We start from the raw sequence: 26,764 nt of genomic DNA, 5'->3' as shown, positions 1-26,764 counted from the left end.
AGGAACAGAAACCTGCCACCCCAACCCTTGATGCCCAACAGGGAATGTAAGCTTATAGGTAAGAATAAAACATTGTTTTGAATTTGATCTTATTTATCTTATCGCGTGTGCCTACATTTCTATTTAAAAGAGACCTGGCTTAAATAACGAATGGGAGCACAGCTCTGGCAGAGGCATGTGGGATGGGAGAACAGGTGACAGGATGAGAATTGCTAGGAAACACTCATTTCTTTCATGTGCTCAATAATATCCCACTGAAAACACACACACACGCACACACACACACGGAACGGATGGGGTTAGGGGATGACCTGGACCGCTTTATTGCCTGCCTGTGCTGTTTGGAAATTCACTCAGAGTCGGTTTAGTTAGGACATGTGAATTCTGGGGGATATGATACCCACGCTCCATTCAAGATGTGACGGGAAAGCACCCAGCCCCAGGGCCCTTTCTCAAGTAGGTCAAAGTATATAGAAGGTAGAAGGAAAAAAGGCTCACGTGTTTCAAAAAAGCATATAAATAAAAAGAATATTAGGAAAATGAAATTCATAACAGTTTAGGGATTCAGCTACCCTTTTTAATTACTGTTTATGATTTCAATGTTATTACTAGAATCATATTGTTCGTTAACAGTACTTTCCCACAATTTAAGTCCAAATACCTTATGTTCAGTTTTATATCAATGAGACGAAACCCTAAAGCGCAGGGATGAAGTTCTGCTCACTCGTGCATCCCTTGACAGTGTGTGGAATAGCGATGACAAACACAGGTTTGATTTGTGCCATCTGAAAGAGCGCCATCTAGAGGCAACAGCTCCAAACGGCACCTCCACGCACTGGTAAGCAACTCAAACGCATCTTGAAATAAACGTGACTGTAGAAGTAATGTGTACTCTCTACACAAACCCTGCAATAAGTGAAATCTGTAAGACTGATACAATTACAAAATGGCATTTAGTCAGGAAAAAACCCTGAGCAAACATTTTTGGTTGCATTTTTGTTCATTGAAAGTACCAATCCGTTTCACAAAACAAGTTTTACAGGAAGAGGAACTGAATCTTGTCAGTTACGATCCATAAAAAATAAGCTCCAACATTAGCTAAATACAACTTTTCAAATACAATTTAAGAATTATCCAAAAAAAACTATTTAAAAAAAACAGTAGCAGCAAAAACATTGAACATTTGTAAACAAAACCACCAGTAACAACCCTTCGCTTAATAATAATCTTCATTCTTTTAAAAAATTAAATATATATAATAAAGAGAATATGGCCACTTGTTTTCTTAACATACAATAGTTGATATCTAAAACAATATTATCAATAACAGACACAAATCGGTGTGACAAGGCATGTTGAACAGTCTTTTTCACAGTACTCAGGGGCATCACATCGCCGTGGAGGGCAAACTTTCCAAAAGTCTTCTCCTAGCTGTGATCCTTACACAGCGGGGGCACTCAGAGGACTGGAAACACTGCTTGTGAAAGCATGCTCTGCACACTGCAAGCAAAGGGGCACAGCCATCAGCAAACGGAATGTCTTGGTTTCTCACATATATACAGACACTCATCCCCATCCTGGGGTCTGAATCGGGAAGCCAGAGTCTTCCAAACAGAAACCAGGCAGGTTGACACTCAGAGGGATTATAACGTCTCCAGTAGGTCATGGACGTGAGGCTGAGAAAGCCTGGTGCAGCGGATGCTACAAAGCCTCCCAAAGACCATCCCGAAGCTGCTGAGAGTCTTGGTGGCTGATGGCTCAGGAGGGAGCATCCCTTCTGTGGAGATGGCCCAAACTAGAGAGAGCTGCCTTGCTCAAGGTCATGTCCCCTTGCTGGCACTGGCCTGCATCTGGTGACTGGTCAACATGGGATTTAAAGGCTCGGCTGGCCCCTTGTCCTCAATTCGGGACAGTGCTGAAGGCCATCTCCACTCCAGAGCTCCCCAGGAGAGGTGCTAAGCTTTCAATGCAACCACACCACCGTTCAGCTTCTCCCTCTGCCCAGGCCTGCTGCCTTCACATCCCCACAGGCATTGAGCCCAAGAACAGGCCCCAGTGAACTTTCTGCATGCAAATCCCTGCCTCAGAGTTTCTCTGCTGGGAAACCCATCCTGCAACACTGCCTGTTGGGTTGGGGGAGACAACACTGGAGTGGTCTAAGAGGAGGGCCTGCTCATATCCAAGCGGAAGGCCTAATTCATTACCAGATCTCTCCCATGAAATCGTTTAGAGAGCATGAGATTTCCTCGGGCACTAATACAGTAGAACTGGGGTTGGTAAACCTTTTCTGTAAAGAGCCAGAGAGTAAATGTTTTAGGCCTTTTGAGCTATACGGTCTCCATAACTCAACTCTGCCACTGTCGTGCAAAAGAAGCCAGAGACAACACTTCAGCGTTCGGCATGATCCAGTTACAAACTGGGGCGCTGTAGCTTGCCCTGGGCTAGAAGTCTCAAGGCATAAGAAACACAGGGACCAGCTCCTCTCTCCAAATCCTGAACCAGGAGACATCACCCTCATCCCTGCCCCCCCGAACACTCTTCTTCATGCGCCCAAAACTTTATTCCTCCAATCCAACATACAAGCACACACCAACATCATCATACTTTAAAGAAACAATATTGTGCTTAAGTTATTAAGCTATTATTGAGCTTACATTATTAAGGTATTAAGATACCTGAACATCTTCTACACATTGAAGTCTGAAATGGGAAGATGACAGCAGTACTCCGGCAAAATTCACAAATGAAGCCCTTTCCTTGACACAGCTGTAAGAGAAGTCAAAAAAAAAGTCCGCATTGGTGAGGATTCTTTTGATGGAGAAGCTGAGTTACCACTTTTACAGAACTTTATAAGCATCAATTTTTCACTGTCCATGATTCCAACCTCTAGAAGGGATAGGATGTTTTATCCTACTGCTGTGAATGTAAATGTGCATTTGTTTCACACAGAGAAATTTCATATCAAGGTGGTTTGATGCACCAGAGAAAGATCATGATTTTAAACATGTATTCTCAAACAATCTAATTTTGTTTCTGACAGCTGCACTGCAATTCTTCAGTCCGTCTAGACGCAGAGCTCCTATTCCATTGGATCCTGAGTCCACATGGCTGCATTCGGCATGTGAGCGCAGACGGGAGTGGAGGAAGGCCCCAGTAGGGCTGGGTGCCCAGACTAAGAAGTCGCTTGGCCCAGGCTTGCATCCCAGCCCGGCCACCTAGCAGCAGGGCCATCTTGGCCTGTTACTTAACAGCTCTGAACCTCATTTTCCTCTCTGTAAATAGTGTTGCTAGCACTTCCCTCAGGGTTGGTGGGCTTAAATGAGGTAAATGCAGAACACCAACGAGGCCCTGAGCAGAAGGGACAGCTCAGAGACGCCCCTGCCCCAGGCAAACCCTCACCTCACAGCTGGCCACGTGCGCGAGCGAAGCTTTAAGAACGTCCTTGAGCGAGGGCACCAGCAGCCCTTTCTTGACCTTGACCAGGTCCTCCAGGGAGAAGAGGTGGAGCTCATCTGTCAAGTGTCTCGGCACCTGCTCAAACTCCTTTAATACACTGCCAGAGAGGAAAGGAAGAGGATTCAAAACTCTAAATCCCCAAGTCCAGCACGGAGCTTAAGACTCATATGCATCCAACTGCGGGCTGGTCATAGACACTCAGATGTCCCAAAGGCACTCAAAACTGAATGCAACTTTCTCCAAACCTTCCTGTTCTCCTCCCGAATTCCCTAAGTCAGTCAGTGGCATCACCACACACTGCATTCCCAAGCCAGCCACTGCCTACACTGCACTTGACAGTGGAGTGATGCCAAACCATGTGACTTCTCTGTCCTGCCTGGGGAGCTCGCTCACACTGCTTCCTCTGACCCCAGACCCCGCTTCTTCACTCCAATTTCTTCTTCAAGCTCAGGCTTTCTCTCCAGGAAGCCTTGCCTGCTCTCTTCCCCACCCCACCCCTTATGAACTAGATGTTGCCTCCTCTGAACCAGTGGAGCTCCATGTACACGTGTCCAACACACAGTCCAGCAATGATTTGTTTGCGCTGACTCTCTCCCTGGACTTAACATGAGTCCTACCGAATTGTTTATCTGAAGCACAGAATGGATATTTAAGAAATTTTTATAGATGGTGAGAATTGTGGGTATTGTTACATGTTACCCACAAGAAAACTGAGGGCCTGAGAAGTAATTAGCTTGTCAGACCAATGCCATGAGGTAGATCTCAAGGCCACATGAATACAGAAGTCATGCTCCTCCCCAAGAAATCTAATTCAAAAGCAATACATCATCATTAAATAAAGATCAGAAATGGAAGGAAGATTTAAAACAAAATAAAAACTTTTAAACCTATGATCTTATCTACTATATCAAGTAATCTTAACCCCTTGAGTAACCTACTTTTATTCTACTTAAAAATCTCTTTTCTGTATCTACATGAGATGAAGGATGTCAACTAAACTTATGGTGGTAATCCTTTCATGATATAGGTACGTCAAATCATTATGCTCTATACCTTAAACTCATACACTGCTGTATGTCAGTTATATCTCCATAAAACTGGGAAAAAATTAAAGGCATGAAAACAAATTAAAAAGTTACGATTTTTTTGCTAGTCTAGTTTTCCTAAAGAAAAAACCATCTCTATTGCTGTCAATGAATTCATGCCTATAGCTTTCTGGCCATGGCTTCCAGAAATTCCAGTCCTAGAAGTTTATCCTAAGGACATACCTATGGCTGTGGGCAGAGATTCAGCTAAAGGCTAGTTTTTTAAATAACAAAAGATATTAAAAATATACTAGGCATTCAGTAATAGGACAATACTTAAATTAACACCACAGCACAGTATAGAATACTATACAGCCAATAAAAGTTCAACATGCCTCTCTATCTGGGTTATTAAGAGGCCATTGATATGCCCATGTTCATAGCAGCACTATCCACAATAGGCAAAAGACGAAAGCAACCCAAGATGGAGACATGGATAAACAAAATGTGGTCTATACCTACAATGGAATGTCATTCAGCCTTAAAAAGGGGGGAAATTCTGGTTCATGCTACAGTATGGATATACCTGGAGGACATTATGTTAAGTGCAATAAGCCAGTTACAAAAGGACAAATACTGTATGATTCCACTTATACGAGGTTCCTAGAGTCGTCAAACATATAGAGACAGAAAGCAGAATGGTGGTTTCCAGGGGCTGGCGGGGAGAAGGAATGAGGAGGTATTGTTTAATGGGGACACTATTTCAGTTTTTCAAGATGAAAAGAGCTCTGCGGATGGATAGTGGTGACGGTAGCACAATATTGTGAATGTACTTCACTGAACTGTACACTTAAAAAGGGTAAGACGGTGAATTTTATGATATGTGTATTTTACCACAGTTTAAAATAACAACGATAATAAAGGCCACTGGCTAGAGTTATTTCATCCTTATGCCAGCCCAATCTTCTTAATAAGTTAAATTCACCACCAGTGAGTTGGCCGGCTTAGTAACTTGAAAGAGAGGGTCTGCATTCCCGTGGAGAGACACGAGATCACTGCTGTGCTCAGGGGGCCCGTGTGTTGGAGGAGCTGGACCAGGAGGCACACAGAGGATGAGCACGGTGACAAGGCTGTCAGTCCTCCCAACCCCCAGGCCCGGACTGCCCCAGCCGACAGCAGTACCTTTTAGCAAACCTGCAGGTCTTCAATAATTTCTTGATATGAAAAAGCTGCTCCTGGGTTTCCTAAGGTGAGAAAGCAAATAGAAGGAAAAGGTAAATGTGATAAATGACACTGGAAGGGTTTAAGTCAAATTTAAACGTTACTTCTAACTTGACATGCTACAACTCTATAAAACAAGCCTTTAAAGTAAAGTCTATATTGCAGGGTTCATGACTGAGTCCAGAGGGTCCAGGATGGACCCAGGTCTCGCAGAGGCTGAAGCTTACACAACGTTGGGGGCCTTCTTTAAGAAAAACACAAAACTATGTACAAAAGAGGGAGCTCCTGCCATTTTCAACAACATACACGAAACTGGAGGACATTATGCTTAGTGAAATAAGCCAGACACAGGAAGAAAAAAACTGCAGAAAAACCCCTGTGGAATCTAAAAGTGTCAAACACATAGAAGCAGAGAGTAGAATAACGGTACCGGGGGCGGGAGGCAGAGGAATTGGGGAGACGCTGGTGAAAGGCTACACGGCTGCCGTCATGTAGAATGAATCAGTCTAGAGATCTAATGTATAGCACGATGATTATAGCTCACAACTCAGTACCCAATACTGGAAATTTACTAAGAGGGAAGATTTCAGGTGCTCTCACCGCCCACACAAAAAACATAACTATGTCAGGAGATGGATATGTTAATTAGTTTAACTAGTAATCATTTCACTATGAATATGTATATCAAATCATCTTGTATACCTCAAACATATACAATTTTTATTTATTTTTATTTTTTTATTTTTTTTAAAAGGGGATTCTTTTTTTTTTTTAAAGATTTTATTTTTTCCTTTTTCTCCCCAAAGCCCCCCGGTACATAGTTGTATATTCTTCGTTGTGGGTCCTTCTAGTTGCGGCATATGGGACGCTGCCTCAGCATGGTTTGATGAGCAGTGCCATGTCCACGCCCAGGATTCGAACCAACGAAACACTGGGCCGCCTGCAGCGGAGCACAGGAACTTAACCTCTCGGCCACGGGGCCAGCCCCTACAATTTTTATTTTAAGAAATAAATTACTTTTAAAAGCTATATATAAATGCAAAACTATGCATAAATCTAAAATTCGGTATGGGGCCTTGGAAAGAGCCCCTGGAGGTGAGGGGCCTCGAAGCTTAAGCTCCATTGGCTTAGGGTGAATCTTCCCGTCAGAGGGTCTGTCCCATCCTGAGACGGGTGTGATGTGCACTTGCTGCCACAGGACCCTTTCCGCCACTTGACTGGCTTCCCCCACAGGGTCAGCTGCTCACCCGCACTCTGTCCAGTTCCTTGACCTTGGCGTACAGGCTGTGGCTGACGTTCAGCAAATTGAAAATGGGTTGGTGCCATATGCTGTCCAGCAGCCGTTTGGAGAAATTGCTGACGTAGTACTTCCTGAAGTCCCACATGGTCAGGATCCGGGCAGGGATGCAGGACTCCTCATATGAGTGGCAGCAGTCACAGAAATACTTCCCCAGGTATTCACAGTACCGGAGCCGCTTCACAAACTCTGCAGGGCACACAGGAAGGTGAGGACCACTCTCTGGACCCTGAATACCCACCCTTGTCCCCCACACTGCCTCCAATTCCCACCCAGGGTTCAAGGCTCAGGTTGCTGTTTTCATGCTGCTAAAGCCATACTCGACCTCATAGCAGCTAGGAAAGCTCTGGCAGGGACTGGAGGCCTTAAATCATGGCCATTCGTGAGCTTTGCTTTCATGGACAGAGAGAAAGATATTCATTACAGCACATTTATAATGGAGCAGGGGAGCAATCTAAATATCCATTAAGAAGCAACTGGTGAATAAGCATGGCGCACTCAGCATGAAATGCTGGAGAACCGATGAACATGTGGAAGAGCATGGGCAGCGGACATTCAGTCACAGGTATGTATCAAGCGATCTTGATTTTGCTTTTAAAATAAACATACACAGTCCAAAAGGATCCCCACCAAAAAACCAACAGCAAATACTTCTGGAGGTAGGTGACAGAAAAGATTTTTCCTCTTTGCACTTCTTAATTTGCTAAAATGAACATGCACTGCTTTTGGAAACATCTTCAATCAAATACATTGACAAGCAAAAGGTATAGAGACCAATGCAACAAACACCTGGGCTCCTACCGCCCAGCTTAGGAAAGAAAGCAGCGTTCAGTTAATTCTGCTATGTGGCCCTCCCTCAACACCCGGGACGAACATCAGCCAGGGCTGATACTTATCACTCACCCTTTAACTCATGGGTTTCTTTGTAATTAAAATATCGTGAGGTAGAATACAAAAATTGGTTGCCACCTATTGTGGGGATTAAATGAAACAATGGATGGGAAAGCAGCTACCACAGTACCAAGCACACTGTCGATTCTAAATATAGTTTCCTTATAACAGCTTTAAAAATAAACAAGGCCTGATGGAGCAAAACTTTATTGGCCACTTACTCTATGCCACATACTGGTTAAATGTCTTACAAACACTGTATCATTCCGTGCTAAGCCTCTATGTAAGGACTATGGAATGACTAAGTAAGGACTATTATTTCCCCTATTTCGTTGATGAAAGCATAACACAGTGAAATTAAGCCACACGCCAGAGACACACAAACAGGAAGCAGGCAAACAGGACTCCAAGCCGTGTGGACTGTGGAAGCTCCAGCTCTTAGCCACCAGAGCCCACTCCTCCGCTACGCTTTTGATAGAGAGAACAGGAGAGGAGCTGTCTTTGCACTCGCCCAAGTTATCCCTCGGTCCCAGCTCACCCTCAGAGCTGACTTTTAAATGCGAGCAAACACAACTGATTCTTAGAATTTGCAGTAGTTAATGTCGTCTACAGTTGCCATGAACACTGAATTAATAAATGCTGAAGAACTGCTCCCGGGGGCAGATGGGGTTAGGGTCCTATGAGCCTCTGGTCACAACGTTTTCATTAATCGATCAATACACAACCTTGTTTTCTGTCTAAAGACACCTTATGTAATATGTTTTGGTGATTCATATCATTGAATTCAGGGCCAACAGCACTATAACTCATGCCTGCATGAAGCTTATCTAAAGCATATATTTTCTCCATAAGGTACATCACAGCCTTCTTGTACTTAGGAGCACTAGACAGGGCTTCAGCACTACGCTTAGGGGCTATTTTAAACAGCTAAATCACCAACAAAAGGCGAAAAATGTAAAAAACAAAACAAAACATGGCACTAAATAAACCATGAAAAGGACTTGTTTACAGTATGAGAACTACATCAAGAAGGCAGAGCACAGCCTTGTTCCACTCCAGCTGGGAACTCGAGCATCGAGCAACTCAACTTTCAGGGGACTCAAACATTTTGGAGCTCTGTGCGTATCCATGAATGACCACGAAAACACCATAAGTACTCACTTTGGGGTTACAAATAAATTTTAGTGAGTAGGCAAATTTGCAAATATGGAATTTGTGAATAATGAGGGCCAACTGTAAGTATATATGTACATACACTATTATCAAACTCTGGGTTAATTTGGTGACATCTCTCTAGGGTTGACAAAGTATTTGTTAAGAATTTATTAAGTGCCTAATGATTATGTCTGAGTTCTCAAATTTGAAACTTTTAAAAGTCTGTTGTATCGTGTTTATTTCCCATCCTGGATTAAGATCTCTGATGTGGCAGATAATGAGTATTATTTGGCTTATGATAGGGCCTCCATACATTTTATGTTAAATAGGCAAAACGACAGGTATACCCTTGGTCCCTGCACTCTATGTTTCTGATCAAACTTAGCAATATGGGGAAAGAAAGGAGGACAGAGGGGCGAATAAATTTTCCTGATATAACTCATCTTTCCCTAACATCTAAAACCCTAACATTTCAATATCCAGTCACCCATTCATCAAATTTCATTAAACACATACTAAGCATTATACTATCAACATAGAATAAACTATGCCCATCTCTTTTGGTTTCCTCAGTCCTTTAATTAAAATAGAGCAAAACAAAGCACCCTAAACCAGTGATTCTCAACAAGGAGTGATTTCTCCCCTTAAGGGACATTTGGAACTGTCCAGACATTTTTGGTTGTCACAGTTGAGGAGCTGTTGGTGGCCCCTAGTGATGATGCTAAATATCCTACAATGTACAGGACAGCAACCCCACCACCCGCCCCCCACCACCGAAGACAACACTAGTGAGGTTGAGAAAACCTGCTCTAAACCACAATTTTTCTCCTCTGGGGAAAAGTCACTATCATAGAAAAAAATAAAAATAGGAGGGAAAAATTCTAGAATAGTGCAGTCCAATAGAACTTCCTGTGAGGATGGAAATGTTCTAAACCTGTGCTGTCCAATACAGCAGCTACCAGCACGTGGCTGTTGAGCACTTGAAATGTAGCTAGTATGATGGAGGAACTGGATTTTTCATTTTAATTTTAAATAGCCACATGGGCTAGTGGCTACCATACTGAATAGGCAGTTCTAGAATAAAGCTCATTAGAGAAAATTAATAAATAAATGCAAGGTATGAAACTCAGTTGGAACCTGGGTGGAAAAACTAGCTATCAATGGCAACTTGAGGACAACAAATGCATATGGACTAGTATTAGACAATATTAGAGAATTGCTGTTAATTTTCTTTGGTGTGATAACTGTTTGTAATCCTTATCTTTAGGACATGCAGAACTATTAGAGGGTAAAATGTCATGCTGTCTCCTGCCCTGCAAATGGTTCAGCATGTATGACGTTAGAGGAAACTGAGGAGACATGACAACTAAATTCAACGTGGAATTCCGGATTGGATGCTGGGACAGATAAAGGTCATTAGTGAAATCTGATTAAAGTCTGTAGTTTAGTTAATAGGATTGTACCCATGCTAATTTCCCAGTTTTAATAATTAAACTACAATTATTATAAGATGTTAACAATAGAGGAAGCTGAGTAAAGGCTATACAGGATGTCTCTGGACTATTTTTGCAACTCTTCTGCAAGCCTAAAATTCTCTCAAAATAAAAAAGTTAAAAAAAATTATCCTGGGGCAGGCCTGGTGGTGCAGTGGTTAAGTGTGCACGTTCCACTTCAGTGGCCCGGGGTTCACCAGTTCCGATCCCAGGTGCAGCCATGACACCGATTGGCAAGCCATGCTGTGGTAGCTGCCCCACATATAAAAAAGTAGAGGAAGATGGGCATGGATGTCAGCTCAGGAAAGTCTTCCTCAGAAAAAAGAGGAGGATTGGCAGCAGTTAGTTCAGAGCTAATCTTCCTCAAAAAAAAAAAAATTTATCCTCAGAACTCTAAGAAGTTCACAGGAAAAGTCCAAAATTGTTCACACAGTTGATAAGGCCTCTACAATCTGTGCTCGACTCACCTCTGCTGCATGTTTTCCCCCTCATTCTCACCCTCCAGTCACACAGGACTTCTCTGCAATAGCTTCAGGCCCTTTGCACACGGAGACACCCTACACACAGTCTTCCGGGGACAATCACTTCCTTATGAAACCTCTCACTGCCAGCCCCCTAAGCCGAGATTAAGCTCCCTTGCTGTGAATCCCACAGCACTCTTGACCTTCTCTTTCGTTGCGTGCATCACCCTTGTTATTTACTTGGCTGATGGCTATATCTTCCTGTAGGCAAGCTCCGTGAGGCAAGGACCATGCTTGCATCAACAGTACAGGCTCACATCCCCATATCTGAACATACTTAGTTTAGTGCCTGAAAAGTTGGTGGAATCACAGTCACGCATCCCTAGTGTCTGACTCATCCACTGAATATATACTGAGGCACCAGGATACAGTAGTTAACCAAACAGACACGGTCCCTGCTAGACCAGCCAGGAAGATGACTCATTTAAAGAAAATCAGCTGTAACTGTGAGGCATGGCAGACATTATCATTCAACACATTATCATTCAAGCCCAGATAGACTTCTGCTTTCAATTTTATTTCTTAAAGTCAAGCTCCTTCAAGTCGTTTTCCTTCCAAGATTGCCTATCAAAGCCCAAGGGAAGCCTTTCCAGCAAAGTTTCTCTTCCCAGCCTTCTGCAGGCCAGACCTATGAATAGCCTCACAACAGAGCAAGTGATTTCTAGTCTCAAGCGAGCAACTTGCATTTCTGACTGGAGGAGCCTGATTTTCTAGGCCTCAGCTGGCCCAGGAATGATCCCCTCAGGCCACTTCCTCAAACTCTCTCAGAGGAGTGTGGCTAGCTCCTTGGTAAGCCATTCAGTCATTCCACAAATATCTTCTGAGGACCAACTCTGTGCCAGGCACTCTTATCGGAACTGGGGATAAAACAATGAATAAAACAGACAGCATATCTGTCCTCATAGAACTTAGAATCTAGCGAAGGAGACAGACAATAACAAGAAAAATCAGTAAAATCTAAAAGAGTATTTTAAGAAGATAACTGCTAGAATAAAAAATAAGAAGGAGGAGTAATTTAAAGCATGCACATGTATGTTTATGGCCAGGAGTGTGACAAGGTGAACATTTTCAATAGGGCAGCCAGCGTAAACCTTTTGACTTTCGACATCCATGGGGATGTCTTGGAGTGGGGGTTGGGAGGGGCATTCCAGGGAGAGAAAACCACAGGTGCAAATCCTTAAGTGAGGAGTGAGCCTGCCACCTCCAAGGACCAGTGGGGAGGCCATGTGGCTGGAGCTGAGCTCTCCATGGGGAGAGAACTAGGAAATAAGACTCTGAGAGGTAACAGGCCAGTCACATAGCCTTGTAGGTGACCATACCTCTTCACGAAGCTCTTATAATAACCTCTCATCAAAGGCATGTCTCACAAAAACAACGCACCACCCAACTTTGTCATTCTTGCCCCCTCCCCACCCTCCGTCAACGCATAATAAGCAGGCAATCCATTATCCATACTTACTAGGTTCTATTGGAGTTCCACAGCCAGCACAGAAAAAATTCTGGGCTGCTACCACAAGGTTCCTCCTGAGTGCAGAAAATGATAACAGTTACATTTCAGAAAACGCCAATGGAGCATTTTTCACTGATTGGAACAGAAATAACATCACAATACTCTTCTCAGCTTGAGGCCTTAATTTTGTCATATTTCATTTGGGAAACAAGTAGAATTATTCAACAGAGTTTTCTAGCTGAAATCTCTGGGGCTTTTAAAAGACCCTGCTCCCACCAAAGCAGAAGTCAGTATCACAAGTAACTATTCCACCAAGGGGCTTCTCACTGAACCTCCACGGGATTCTCTCTCCAGAAAGAACTAGAGACACGTAATGCCTGGGAGAAAGTTCAGGGAGACGAGACATCAGAAGCACTTGGGTAGTTCACAAACGGATCCAAAGAAATTCACATGAATAGGAGGCACTGTAAGGCAAAGCCATCAAACATTTCTGGTGAGAGATAGTCTACTGAATTGTTTTCTTTTGAACTGTTGGTGCCACAATCTCACATGTGATTTGGAAATATGGAGAAAGTTGTACAACTTTATTAGAGTTCAGGGTCAGCAACAATGGCCAAGGTAAACATATGCAGAATCCCTGCCCACATGCCTGAAAGAGGCCCTGGGGAATGCTAGAGAAAAGATATCCCACGCTAAGGAAAGCGAGCTCTCACGAGGCCTGGAGAGGGAGTGCTTCTGCCCAAGCAGCCCCGGAGCCCTTCTCCGCATTCTCTCCAAAGAAAAAGATAAAAGACAGACAGAGTCTATAAGGCACCTCCATGGGGCCCAGGCAACAGCTCTCGCCAGTCACTTTGTAACTCTGCAGTTTGCCTACCAAATTAAATATAAACCAAGAGGAACGGAAAAATTGTAGTTTGTTAAAGTGTCCTTTGTCTATAATGCCACACACTCTCAGAACAAATAAATTAAATGACTACTTTAAACATACGTGTGTGTGTATAAAATAAATGAGTTTATTTTTCTTTTTTTGCATCATCTTAGCAGTTTTGTCTTTTAGGATTTTTTTACTTCTTAGAGAACAAAGGTATTTTTATTGGCAATTTCTTACATTTATTAACTACAGGAGCTCTGCTCAAGATTAAATTTTCCTTCTTAAAAAATGTATTCATTGATTCTTACTTCACACTGTACTGGAAAAAGGAGTAGTCTAATCTTTTAAAATTATTATATATCGGGGCTGGCCCCGTGGCCGAGTGGTTAAGTTCGCGCACTCCGCTGCAGGCGGCCCAGTGTTTCGTTGGTTCAAATCCTGGGCGCAGACATGGCACTGCTCATCAAACCATGCTGAGGCAGCGTCCCACGTGCCACAACTAGAGGGACCCACAACGAAGAATATACAACTATGTACTGGGGAGCTTTGGGGAGAGAAAGGAAAAGAAAAATTATTGTATATAATTTTTAAGGTTCAATATTAACACAAAAAATCTCCTTTAACCTTATTTACTTTTCAATTGCTATGTAACGTTCATAATTAAGGACGCAGAGTAAAATTCTCAGCTTGTCACATCTTACGGGGCCCCTAAAAGCCCACGATAAACATGGTGCCAAGAAAGCTAACAGAAAAATATGCCCAACTTTCCTTTTCCTAAAATAAATTTTCCCTTGGTCCTCAGTGTATTATTTTTTTCCTTCACCTACTTCCACAGAGGGTCAGGTAGGATCCATTGCAACTGGTTTTAACCAGATTGGAGGCCCAAGCAGCAACCCAGACTTACTTGAGTGGAGGATGGACGTTAAAGATGATTTGAAATCTAGGGGGTGCCCAATCTTCAGTCCCTCTGATCCTCGACTTAAATGTAATTTCCTGCACGACATCCATGCTGGATTCAAAGTCTTTTCGGACACGCTCTTCATTTACAACCTGCACGACAGAGAAGAGCATTTAGGAACAACTTAAACAAGCAGATTTCAAGAACTGAAATAAAAAGATCATTCGAAAGTGTTTCCAACATTAAAATTTACCATGAAAAATTAAAACTGCTTTCAACTGAACCAAAGGACGTGGCACGAACTCTTCATGTATCGAAAGCATCTGCAGAAGAATTGCTGAAAACGCCACCCAGCTGAGAGCACTTCCCTTAGTATTTTCAGTTAGTTTATTTGTTTCCAGACTTCAAACCACCGTAAGTAGGTCACTGTGACCTGGAATGCTTTTATGCAGAGCAGAAGCCTTACCCTCCTTGGTCAACAAGCTGAGAGATGCTGCCAATCAGAATGCCCTGTTGTTGTCAGAGTGCCCCAGAGACAGCTCTGCTAAGGCCATTCCCTTGCTTATAACATTCAGTGGCTCCCCTCTGAACCATTACACTCCCCTGTTAGCATTTAAAATCCAAACTCCTCAAATTAACATTCTCTGTCCTCCACAATTTAGCCACCATCATTCAAGCCTTATTTCCCAGGAAGATCAACCACCACACACGTATACACACAAACACGTTATCCAACCACATCAAACCACTCTGATCAATAAACACACCATTCACCTCCGTGTCACTTATGCTCCAGCTGCTCTTTGCCAAGAATGCCCTTCCACGTGTTTCTACCTGCTACAGTTCTGCCTGGCCTCATACTTAGTTCAAGTTCTCAGATCACCAGTGAGCCTCCCAAGTTCCCCTAATAAATTAAACGCTGCCTCCCCTGCACTTCCACAGTGCTTTTTTCCTACCCCTATTTTAGCCTTTGCCACAAAGTTCTCTACCCTCCAGTCCACATGCTGTCTGAGGGCAGAGTGTTCTATAAGGGACCCAGCCCGGACTTTCAAATTAGGCAGCCCGGGCATGGCTCCTGCTCTACCAGTGGCCAGCCCTGCTGAGGGTCTGTGACTAACACTTTAAAATAAACATAACAATAGCATGTCCCTAACAGTGCTTATGAGGGCTGAAAGGTGAATTGCTAAACACAGTCCTTGGTACATAATAAGCACTCAATAAATGTCCTTTTTGTCTGTCAGAGTCTCCCCCAACACTCAGTAACCATACAAGGAAACACACAAATGTCTGATACGAACAGTAGGCCAATTCAGGGCCAACTTATTTTGATACTTACTATTGAGCCAGCTGCATCCAGGGAACCTGCCAGCTGATAATTAACTCCTGACAACATCCAGCACTTCCGGAATACTTGGTACAACTCTTTGGCTATTAGCTCAGCAGAATTGAAGTCTGGCTCATAAACAACACTGAAATGTAAGAGATGCAAACAATGGAAAACTGTCTTGATGAGGAGTGTGTTAAGGGTCTTCACGTTTCCCAATCCAAAAACTCAGAAGAGGCGTCATAAAGGAGACCACACATCAACCACCCACCGGCCATCTACTCAACCCAATTCCTCCACACTCAACGCAGCAGCTCTTTTTTTCTAAAGTAATTTTTTTTTGAGTTCATAATAGTTTACATCATTGTGAAATTCAGTTGTACATTATTTCTTGTCTGTCCCCACATACATGCCCCTCTTCACCCCCTGTGCTCACTTCCCACCCCCCTTCCCCGGGTAACCACCGAACTGTTTCCTTTGTCCATGTGTTTGTCTATATTCCACATATGCGTGAAGTCACGTGGTGTTTCTCCTTCTCTGTCTGGCTTATTTCACTTAGCGTAATACCCTCCAGGTCCATCCGTGTTGTTGAGAATGGGACGATTTTGTCTTTTTTTCTGGCTGAGTAGTATTCCATTGTATATACATACTCAACACAGCAGCTTTTATTTACTGAGGGTACCAAGACTTGCAGGTGTGGAGCAAAGAGCACTAGGCTTTGAGTCAGAGGACCTACGTCCAAGGCCTACCTCTGCTACTTAACAGCGTTGTGTCCTGAGGCACATTCTGTCTGAGCCTTAGTTTCCACATCTATAAAATGGGGTTTAAAAAACCTCCCGGACTATCCATGAGGATTAAATAAGAATGTCCACAAAGGTCTTTTAAACACTGTAGGAACTTTAGTGTGATTGTTTCATTTCTAAGTGGTCATCGCTGTCATTGGAAGTGACTGAACTTGGCCTGGATGTCAGAGGCCTGGGGTTCACAGCGCCTCAGAGGGGATGGCCCAGGGGTCTATGCGCAGGTGGACACGGAAGAGAGATACCTCTTAGGGGAGTTGCAGGAACATCTGCAGTTTTCTGTGGTATTGCTAACCTCTCCAAGTTCTGGGGGAAAACAAAAGAAAGAGTAGTGAGGTCTTTCAGTCTGCGTCACTTCATCATAGTCAGTTTTATAAGAACACAAAAACAGCTCCTGCCCCTCAGAAAGAACCAATTATTCATCATCTCCATACTTCAGGTTCTTTGGGGTTTCTATTATGAGACAACAGCTAATGACCAAAGATGGTATTTCAAGATATACTCATCTGAAATTTCACCAAATATAATTGAGAGGCCACACAGATATCAGACTGTAATGAGTATCTGCGTTTGCATTCAGTTCTACAAGTGAGATAAGAGACTAACTATCAAGACATTTCAAACACGAAAAACATTTTTTTATATCACGGACATAATGGGATCTTGGGAGAAGTTTCTTTGAATGCTACGATAATGTGGTACTGTGTGGGATGCATGTCAATATGTGTATGTGTGTGGGCAGGAGGGAGGGCCCCAGTCACAGGCTCTGAGTGTCCAAATCTTACCCAAAATAACAAATTCATCAAAGTCACAGTCGCAGACCTCTTTTATCCCTTCACAGTAAGTAGGCGTTTCAACCACGGGGCTGACCGGCAACACAGCACAACCTAGAAAAAGAAAGGAAGGAGGTTTCACGAACACGAAGGAAAAGAAAACCAGCACGACCTGCAACATTCAACTAAATAGAAATTGGGGAATGAAAACAGCAGAGTTAATTAAAAGAATTAAGTTAAAAAAGAAGTTAAATTAAAAGAATTTAAAAATCCAGCTTCAAGAATTAAAAAACTCAGGGAGCCGTTTTTGTGCTGTTCTTGCATTCGCCATGGTCAAGAGAAACAGACTGACAAATATACGGGAGTTCATAAGAGTAATCTTCCTACTTTCGTGTGTGTTTGAAAATTTCCATAACACAAAGTTTGAAAACGTGAAAGAAGGGAAAAAACAATCAGTTTCACAGTGAGGCAAACAATACAGGCGACATAAACTTTGTACTGGATGGAATAGTGTCCCCCCAAAATTCACCTCCACCCAGAACCTGTGAATGTGACCATATTTGGATATAGGGTCTTTGTAGAGGTAATCAGGTTAAGCCGAGGTCATACGGGATTAGGGTGGGCCTTAAATCCAACATGACCGGGGTTATAAAAAGAGGGAAATTTGGACACAGACACAGAGACTCAGAAAGAACGCCACGTGAAGATGGAGGCAGATGTTGGAGTGATGCAGCTACAAGCCAAAGAACACCAGGATCACCAGGAACCATCAGAAGCCATGTGAGAGGCATGGAACAGATTCTCCCTCGGAGCCAACACAAGGAACTAACCCTTCCAACAACTGCACGTCTGACTTCTGGCCTCCACAACTGTGACAGGATAAATCTCGGTTGTTTTAAGCTCCACAGTTCGCGGTATTCTGTTACAGCAGCCCTAAGAAACTATTACAAATACGTTCATGCTTTTCTATTCCTAATACCAGCCTGGAGAATTATCCTAAAAATGTCGTTAAAAAGAAAAAAAAGTGAAAGAAGAAAGTTTTGATGGCAAAGGAGTTATTTGCACTCCACTGAAAATATTAAAATATTGAAAGCTACCTAAATGCCAAATAATAAGAAACTGATTTTGCAAATCACACTATTAACTCAAGAAATATAGTCTCTGCACAGGGATGGTTCAACATCCACAAATCAATTATCGTGATACACCACATCAACAAACTGAGGAATAAAAACCACATGATCATCTCAATAGATGCAGAGAAGGCATTTGACAAGATCCAACAGCCATTTATGATAAAAACTCTGAACAAAATGGGCATAGAAGGAAACTACCTCAACATAATAAAGGCCATATACGACAAACCCACAGCCAACATCATACTCAATGGGCAAAAACTGAACACCATCCCCCTGAAAACAGGAACGAGACAAGGATGCCCTCTATCACCACTCTTATTTAACATAGTATCGGAGGTCCTGGCCAGAGCAATCAGGCAAGAAAAAGGAATAAAAGGAATCCAAATAGGGAGGGAAGAAGTGAAACTCTCGCTGTTTGCAGACGACATGATCTTATATATAGAAAACCCCAAAGAATCCATTGGAAAACTGTTAGAAGTAATCAACAACTACAGCAAAGTTGCAGGGTATAAAATCAATTTGCATAAATCAGTAGCATTTCTATATTCCAGTAATGAACCAACAGAAAAAGAACTCAAGAATACAATACCATTCACAATCGCAACAAAAAGAATAAAATACCTTGGGGTAAATTTAACTAAGGAAGTGAAGGACCTATATAATGAAAATTACAAGGCCTTTCTGAGAGAATTGGATGACGACATAAGGAGATGGAAAGACATTCCATGTACATGGATTGGAAGAATAAACATAGTTAAAATGTCCATTCTACCTAAAGCAATCTACAGATTCAACGCCATCCCAATCAGAATCCCAAGGACATTCTTTACAGAATTAGAAAAAAGAATCCTAAAATTCATATGGGGCAACAAAAGACCCCGAATTGCTAAAGCAATCCTGAGAAAAAAGAACAAAACGGGAGGCATCACAATCCCTGACTTCAAAACATACTACAAAGCTACAGTAATCAAAGCAGCATGGTACTGGTACAAAAACAGGTGCGCAGATCAATGGAACAGAATTGAAAGCCCAGAAATAAAACCACACATCTATGGACAGCTTATCTTTGACAAAGGAGCTGAGGGCATACAATGGAGAAAAGAAAGTCTTTTCAACAAATGGTGCTGGGAAAACTGGACAGCCACATGTAAAAGAATGAAAATTGACCATTCTTTTTCACCATTCACCAAAATAAACTCAAAATGGATCAAAGACCTAAAGGTGAGACCTGAAACCATAAGGCTTCTGGAAGAAAACGTAGGCAGTACACTCTTTGACATCAGTATTAAAAGGATCTTTTCGGACACCATGCCTTCTCAGAGAAGGGAAACAATAGAAAGAATAAACAAATGGGACTTCATCAGATTAAAGAGCTTCTTCAAGGCAAATGAAAACAGGATTGAAACAAAAAAACAACCCACTAACTGGGAAAAAATATTTGCAAGTCATATATCTGACAAAGGCTTAATATCCATAATATATAAAGAACTCTTGCAACTCAACAACAAAACATCAAACAACCCAATCAAAAAATGGGCTGGAGACATGAACAGACATTTCTCCAAAGAAGATATATGGATGGCCAATAGGCACATGAAAAGATGCTCATCATCGCTGATCATCAGGGAAATGCAAATCAAAACTACACTAAGATATCATCTTACACCCGTTAGAATGACAAAAATATCTAAAACTAATAGCAACAAATGTTGGAGAGGTTGCGGAGAAAAAGGAACCCTCATACACTGCTGGTGGGAATGCAAACTGGTGCAGCCACTATGGAAAACAGTATGGAGATTCCTCAAAAAATTAAAAATAGAACTACCATACGATCCAGCCATCCCACTACTGGGTATTTATCCAAAGAGCTTGAAGTCAGCAATCCCAAAAGTCCTATGTACCCCAATGTTTATTGCAGCATTGTTTACAATAGCCAAGACATGGAAGCAACCTAAGTGTCCAGCAACAGACGAATGGATAAAGAAGATGTGGTACATATATACAATGGAATACCACTCAGCTGCAAAACAGAACAAAATCATTCCATTTGCAATAACATGGATGGACCTTGAGAGAATTATGTTAAGTGAAATAAGCCAGCGAGAGAAGGATAATCTGTGTATGACTCCACTCATATGAGGAATTTAAAATTATGGACTAAGAACAGTTTAGTGGATACCAGGGGAAACGTGGGGTGGGGGGTGGGCACAAAGGGTGAAGTGGTGCACCTACAACACGACTGACAAACATTAATGTACAACTGAAATTTCACAAGATTGTAACCTATCAATAACTCAATAAAAAAAAAAGAAATATAGTTTCTGAAAAACGTAAAAACTGTAGCAACTTGGAAAACTGGACATGAAATACTGTTAATATAATATAATCATATTATTAATGCAATTACGTTAATCTGAGTCTACAATTACTATGGAACTGTGTTCATTTGATTAAACATAGGAAAGAAACACAGAGAAATGAATACAGTCGTGTCACTTGACGGGGATACATTCTGAGAAATGTGTTGTTAGGTGATTTCATTGTTGTCCGAACATCACACAGTAATGGACTTACACAAACCTAGATGGTATAGCCTATTGCACACTGAGGCTATAAGTGTTACTAATCTTATGGGAGCACCATTGAATACGCAGTCCACCATTGACCTCCCTGTCATTACGCGGCTCATGACTATGACTGTACAATTTAGGGGAATATTCTAGCCCATAGGTTACACAGGGGTTTGCTTCCTAGCCGGGGTTTAAAACCACATTGCTCCATCCTTAGCTGGCTGACTGCAGACAATCAACTTCTCAGCTTCTGTTTCCTCTTTAGAAAATTTGGGCAATACCACCCATCTTTGTGTTTCTCACACTCTTTTGACCATATATACAGTAACATACAATTTACGTTGTGACTTAGTACAAACACAAAAGTATATTTAACTGAAAAAAACGTTTCAGGAAGCATTGCTCGCCCTAAGTGAGCATGTCTGCTGATACCTTCTATTCCTTTTTTTTTTTAATTTAAATGCTCTCATGACCAACCTGCAACATGAAGAATGCTCACCCACCTCATTGAGTCCATCTATCAACATAAATGTCACAAGAGACATACTTAATAAGAGATAAATATTTCTATTTGGGTGGTATAAATATTTTAAAATTTCATGTAACATTCATATTTTTTAAAAATTTCAGCTAACCATCAGTTTCTACTCAACCATTCAACAAACGTTTATAAAATACCTCTTTGGGGCAAGGTACCACGTTAAAGTGCAAATACAAATAGGACAAACTCTCACCCACGGAAGAGTTTAAAATCTCATGAGGAACTGAGATACTGACACACTTAACCACAAGAAAACACAGTTGCATGTCATGGACCTTAAGAAGTTCAGAGGCCGGGCTCCATATTGCACAACTCCAGTGGGAGCCACGCACGTAGACAATTACAGAGCATTCTGGAGCACAACTTAGGTTTCCTTCCACATGAATGGTTCCTCTGCCCTGTGATACGAATCAGGGAGCAGGTTACGGTGCCAGTGGCAGGAGATTGCTTTTGAAGAATGGGAAGGACAAAGGAACTAACGTGCAGTTCTTGGGGAAACAGCATGCAGGGGAGCCCAGGCGAAGCAAAGGGAGGAGGCAGCAGCTCATGAGAAATGTCTGCCAGCAAGCATAACAGGAGAGTCTAACTCAAGTCCACAGTACAACACAGGGAAATGGCAAGAGATGCCTGTTGGAAAGGCAGGGAGAAGCTGGATCCTACAGGATAAACATCCCAGGATAAAATGAGGAACAAATACAGAAGGCCATTCTACAGGACTAGAAGTTGTGTTCTAGGAAGACAGATGTGTGTGGGATCAACAAGGGGAAGAGGGTGAAAGTAAAGAGAAAATTGACAACAACAAAGATGTACTGAGGACCTAAATGCGGCTCTTACAGAGTGACTCGCCAGACGGCTGCTGTGGTGGTCCAGGGAAAAGGCAGGAATGAAGAACAGATGGAGAGGATGTTGCTATTAGCGAGAAGTCAGCACTGATTCATTCACTAACTAGAAACAGAACAGGGGCACGAGGCACAAGGAAGAGGAAAGACCACAACAGAGTGGGGTGGACCGAAATAGGAATCACTTCCTTTCCACCCACATGTCTCTTCTCCCTACTGTGTGGCCTCAGAGGGTATGATGGTCCACATCACATCCCCTCACTTCTGTGGCCGTAGCTGGCTGGCTGACCAGTTGTGGACAACCAATCAAAGCAGACCCAATCAGGTGGCCTGCCCTGGGAATCTTGGGGTCCTGCAAGGGTGGTAAGGCCCTGGCTGAGCAGTCAGGGAGACTGCAGAGCTGAAACCAGATGCTAGGGGGTGCAGAAAAGGGAGAATGAAGCAATTTCACAAAGACAAGTGAAGAGAGGCCACAAAGCTCCAGAAAAGGCAGACGCCACAGCTGCCTCTATATTGGTCATTCTGTATTTCCCACCACTGAGAATGCTCTACATCCTTTCAAAAAATCCCCGTGAATTGGAGCCAGGGGGTGCATTCAGCAACTATTTAATGCACGCCTATTTTGTCCCTGGCATTGTGCTATACATGTACCACATGGAGTAAGTTCTTCCCCTGTTACTGAAAGGTTCCTGATTAAGATGCAAGGTAAAAGAAGTTAAAAGGAAAAGCATGATAAACCTTCCCAGTGAGCACAGACACTGCCCCAGAACTCTTCTCAGCTAGTGCTCTGGACACCTCTCTTTTAAGTGCATTTTCCTTCCTTACAAAAAAAAAAAAACAAAACACTGATTTGGAAGACATCAACCCAGAGGGAACAATGGAAAGATATTGCAGTGAATACAATTTCCCAAGAAGTGAATACAGAAACAGAAGGATATAGGACTGAAGCAGGACTCACATTCAGGAAATGGTAGGCAAACGTCAAGCCCCAACTTCAGTTCTCAGCTTAGGTCCCCTTCCCTGCTGGACCCCAGAATGAGGATGCTGCTCCTACTCTGTGACCCACTGCATGGGGGCCCTGCCTCTGCTGGCCAAGTGACCCCACACAGTTTTCTCGACCTCTGCTCTGGCACGGAAGTGCCTGGAAGGAAGGAGTACATCTTGTTGCCTGTTGATTCCCAGTACATCACAGGCTCCTCGTTTGTAGATTGAATGAAAGAAGACTACTTGGAAAAGGAAGCAATGTATAAGAAGAGCTAGAAGAATGCCAAGTGACAGAAAACAAAGGAGGCAGGAAAACATCAGCCCAAAAGAAAAGTAGGGTGAAGTTCAAAAAATATATATTGATTTAACATCCGAATAGAGCGTGATAACCACTTCCAAGCCCAAATGGCAGAATGGGGGGGGGGGGTTATATAGGTGACTCAAGAAGTGTCAGACAAACAATTTAAAGATAGACTTGAAGATGTGACAGAGGATTGGAGACGTATGTGGCAAACACAGCATAAAGCTTTGTGCTATTTGCCCCACTTGCCTTCATAGCCACTGTCTGAAGAAGTAGAAGACCCAGATTCCTGCTTTATGTTGGAAGAAAAGGTCACTTCAGAGTCAGCTTGATCATCCCCAAGTAACCCACTGGCTTCTTCTATCCTCCAGTTCTCTGTGTTCTGTTGACTCAGGATGTCACACTTCATCTTTTCCATTGCTGATATAATCATATCTGCAACGTAAAAGTGGGCATTTTCCTGTAGAAAAAAAAATTATCAGCTAAATACTTGCAAGCATAATCAAAGTTTTTTCATTGAAGGTAAATTAGATTGAAAAATCAAGAATCTATACTTAAATGGAGTTAATGCATAGAAATAAAAATGTTCATTTACCCAAGTTATCATAGGTCATTACTGGAAGTATAGCCCACATCTTCCAGAGACATTAGATTCAGCCTACTGTAACCAACAGACAACCCAAGTTGAATTTCTTGTGATATAAAACCCCAGGTTGGTGCTGGCCCAAAGGGAGACATCATTCCTCAGTCATGATAAACCTTCCCACTGGGCACAGACACTGCCTCAGAACCCTTCTCAGCTAGTGCTCCCGGCAGCCTCTGCCAACCAAATGCTGAAATGAAACCTATTTGCCATGCCTCAGCAAGTGGAGCTGACAGACTGAAATCAGAACAGCACTCTCTAAGTGGTTAACAGTCTCTGCGGTTTTAAAAGAAAAAACAAGAAAATCTGTTCACCTTTTCTACATCGACAGGGAGCACAAAGGCGTCTGGTGAGAAGGAATTCAAAGAAGTGCTTCTTCCACTGGCTTGAACAGCACCTGCCAATACAGCAAGTTATTAAAGATGGAGAAAAAGAAGTTCCAAGATTATCTAAGAAAACAAAACAATTCCAGGGAGTGTTTTCTTTTTGTTTTTTTTTTTTTAAATAGAACAATTCTAAAACAAATTAGGATGACAGAAGAAGAAAGACCCTTCTGGTGGTGGGCCTCACAGATATTGCCTTAATGGTGGTCATTTCTCAAGATGCTGTGGGGCAACTTGGGAGGAATCCTCAAAGAAGGCATGGGAGAGCCACAGGAATGAGGAGACCAGCGAGGCAAAGAGAGTAGCAAGAGAAGAGGATGGTGGAAGCTAACTAAAGGAGACAGAGGAAGGTGAGAAGGAACAGCCGAGAAGCAGAGCCGTAAGAATGACAGGATCACTTCTCCAGCTCACTGCCATCAGCCCAAAACTTCCTGTTTACAGAGACAAAATCTATCTGAAAATGGTCAGTATTGCTTCTCTAAAAATGGTCTTCCTCTAGTTAAAAACAAGAAGAAACTGCAGAGGATATATTCAGCTGACTCATCCATTCTGCATCCTTAGGCCACTCCATTACTGGCAGTGAACACCAGCAAAACAAAAATGACTTCTGTCATGTGATCTCTTATTGCAGCATCTAAGGCAATGTTTCTGTGAGAGCCATAAGAGCTGAGTTGTCCCAACCTGCTAAATTAGAACAACATGCTATAGACGTCTCGAGGATTATACAGCTCTCAGGGTGACAAACAGCTGCAAGCAGGATCACTCAATCCTCGCCTCATCTTCAGGGGAGCAGCTGTTGTGTGGAAAACGCTGCACCTCTCGGCTTCAGAAGCCACCTGGGGTGGGCAAACTTTTTCTGAAAAGAACTAGGTAGTATATATTGTCGGATCTGAGGGCCATACAGTATCTGTTGCAACTACTCGGTTCTGCCACTGTAGTAAGAAAGCAGCTATAGACAAAAACAAACGCAACTTTATTTGTACAATCAGGAGGCTGGCCGGATTCGGCCGGCAGGTCATGATTTGCAGACCCTGAGTACAGAGAAGAAAGCACAGAGAAGAATCAGACCAAGGGGATTCTAGTCCCACTCCCCACGCACCAGCTGTGCCTCTGCATTAAAATTTCCTCACCCCTTAAACTAGGATAATCATCTAACAGGAGACCGAAGGAGATAAGGAATATCAAAGTGTTTTGTGGATGAGTAGAACCTGCACAAACAAAAGGGACTGTAGAATTGTTTCCTGGAGCCTCAGGAAATGCTTACAGGCTCCACTGTTCTTTCCCCATTGGATCATCTAGAAAAGGAAAGCCCTGCTGTTGCCCCTTGAGATGCAACAGTCACAGGACAATCCCACAAGTTAGGGCAAACGCCTGTTCTCCCCATGGCTGCCTCACACCAAAGAAAGAGAGAACCTGATCACTCAAGGTTCTTTTTTTCATCCCATGGAATGAATCCCCTTACCACATTTAAGAGATACTCTCAAAAGACTGAATGGTTTTTAAAGGTACTTAGACAAAGTTACAGGATAATTTTAAATTGTAGAACCACTTCCTGGATAATGATACAACAAATGATTTCAGGCAGGGTTACACTAGGCCCTAACGATCATCTTCTGTCACTTTATAACTTGTGGTGGTGCTGGTTTGTGGAGCAGACGACTTTCCCTTTTCTCTGAGTTCTCTGCACTCGCCTCTGTGAGACAATCTGGCAGGTGACCAGTCTCTTACGTACCAACCACTAAATTGCAAGTCATTCTTTTCCTGGGAACTATCTGGGTAGGTAAGTGAAAAGACAGAAAAAGAAGCCTCTAATCAGAGTGTGTCATTTTGCTCAAATCTGGTTCTTATCTCAAAATTACCTCATTGAAAGTTTGTCCAAAATCTGCTACTCTTAAGCTATGAATAATACGTTAAAGATTGTCATCATCTTCAACTTTTCAAAAGTTTCCAACAGAACAACAGACCCTATATTTTAGGAAAGGGAGCGGGCTGGTTCCTGCTAGTGACAAATAAATAAATTCACACACACAGGCAGGCAGCCAGATTGAAAACTGTTTTGAAAGAAAAATCTTCATTGACTATTTGAACCAGGGTTCTACCAGAAATATAAATCCATGCAAGACGTGAATATAACCTAACGAATATTTAAAAATAAAATAAGCCTGCCACAAATTATAACAACATCCGTA

General features: G+C 42.6%; 1 protein-coding gene across 5 annotated transcripts in view; it reads right to left on the bottom strand.

Annotated features, from left to right (window-relative positions):
• Positions 1–555: 555 nt before the first annotated feature.
• RUBCNL (rubicon like autophagy enhancer) overlaps positions 556–26,764 on the bottom strand; it is a 45,562-nt gene continuing 19,353 nt past the window's right edge. For all 5 annotated transcript variants that reach the window (XM_070240315.1, XM_014732091.3, XM_070240313.1 and 2 more), the window contains 12 exons: positions 24,507–24,589; positions 23,799–24,009; positions 17,188–17,289; positions 16,648–16,708; positions 15,615–15,747; positions 14,285–14,430; positions 12,519–12,583; positions 6,950–7,188; positions 5,664–5,725; positions 3,400–3,553; positions 2,676–2,766; positions 556–1,500 (listed from right to left, as the gene is read on the bottom strand). In XM_070240315.1, coding sequence (XP_070096416.1) covers positions 1,388–1,500; positions 2,676–2,766; positions 3,400–3,553; positions 5,664–5,725; positions 6,950–7,188; positions 12,519–12,583; positions 14,285–14,430; positions 15,615–15,747; positions 16,648–16,708; positions 17,188–17,289; positions 23,799–24,009; positions 24,507–24,589 — 1,460 coding nt within the window. In that variant the 3' untranslated portion in view covers positions 556–1,387. The remainder of the gene's footprint in view (positions 1,501–2,675; positions 2,767–3,399; positions 3,554–5,663; positions 5,726–6,949; positions 7,189–12,518; positions 12,584–14,284; positions 14,431–15,614; positions 15,748–16,647; positions 16,709–17,187; positions 17,290–23,798; positions 24,010–24,506; positions 24,590–26,764) is intronic.

The sequence above is a fragment of the Equus caballus genome, chromosome 17 (assembly GCF_041296265.1).
Source record: "Equus caballus isolate H_3958 breed thoroughbred chromosome 17, TB-T2T, whole genome shotgun sequence".
NCBI lineage: Eukaryota > Metazoa > Chordata > Mammalia > Perissodactyla > Equidae > Equus > Equus caballus.
Note: the sequence above shows the minus strand (reverse complement) of the source record. Positions and strands in the feature narration are given on the sequence as shown.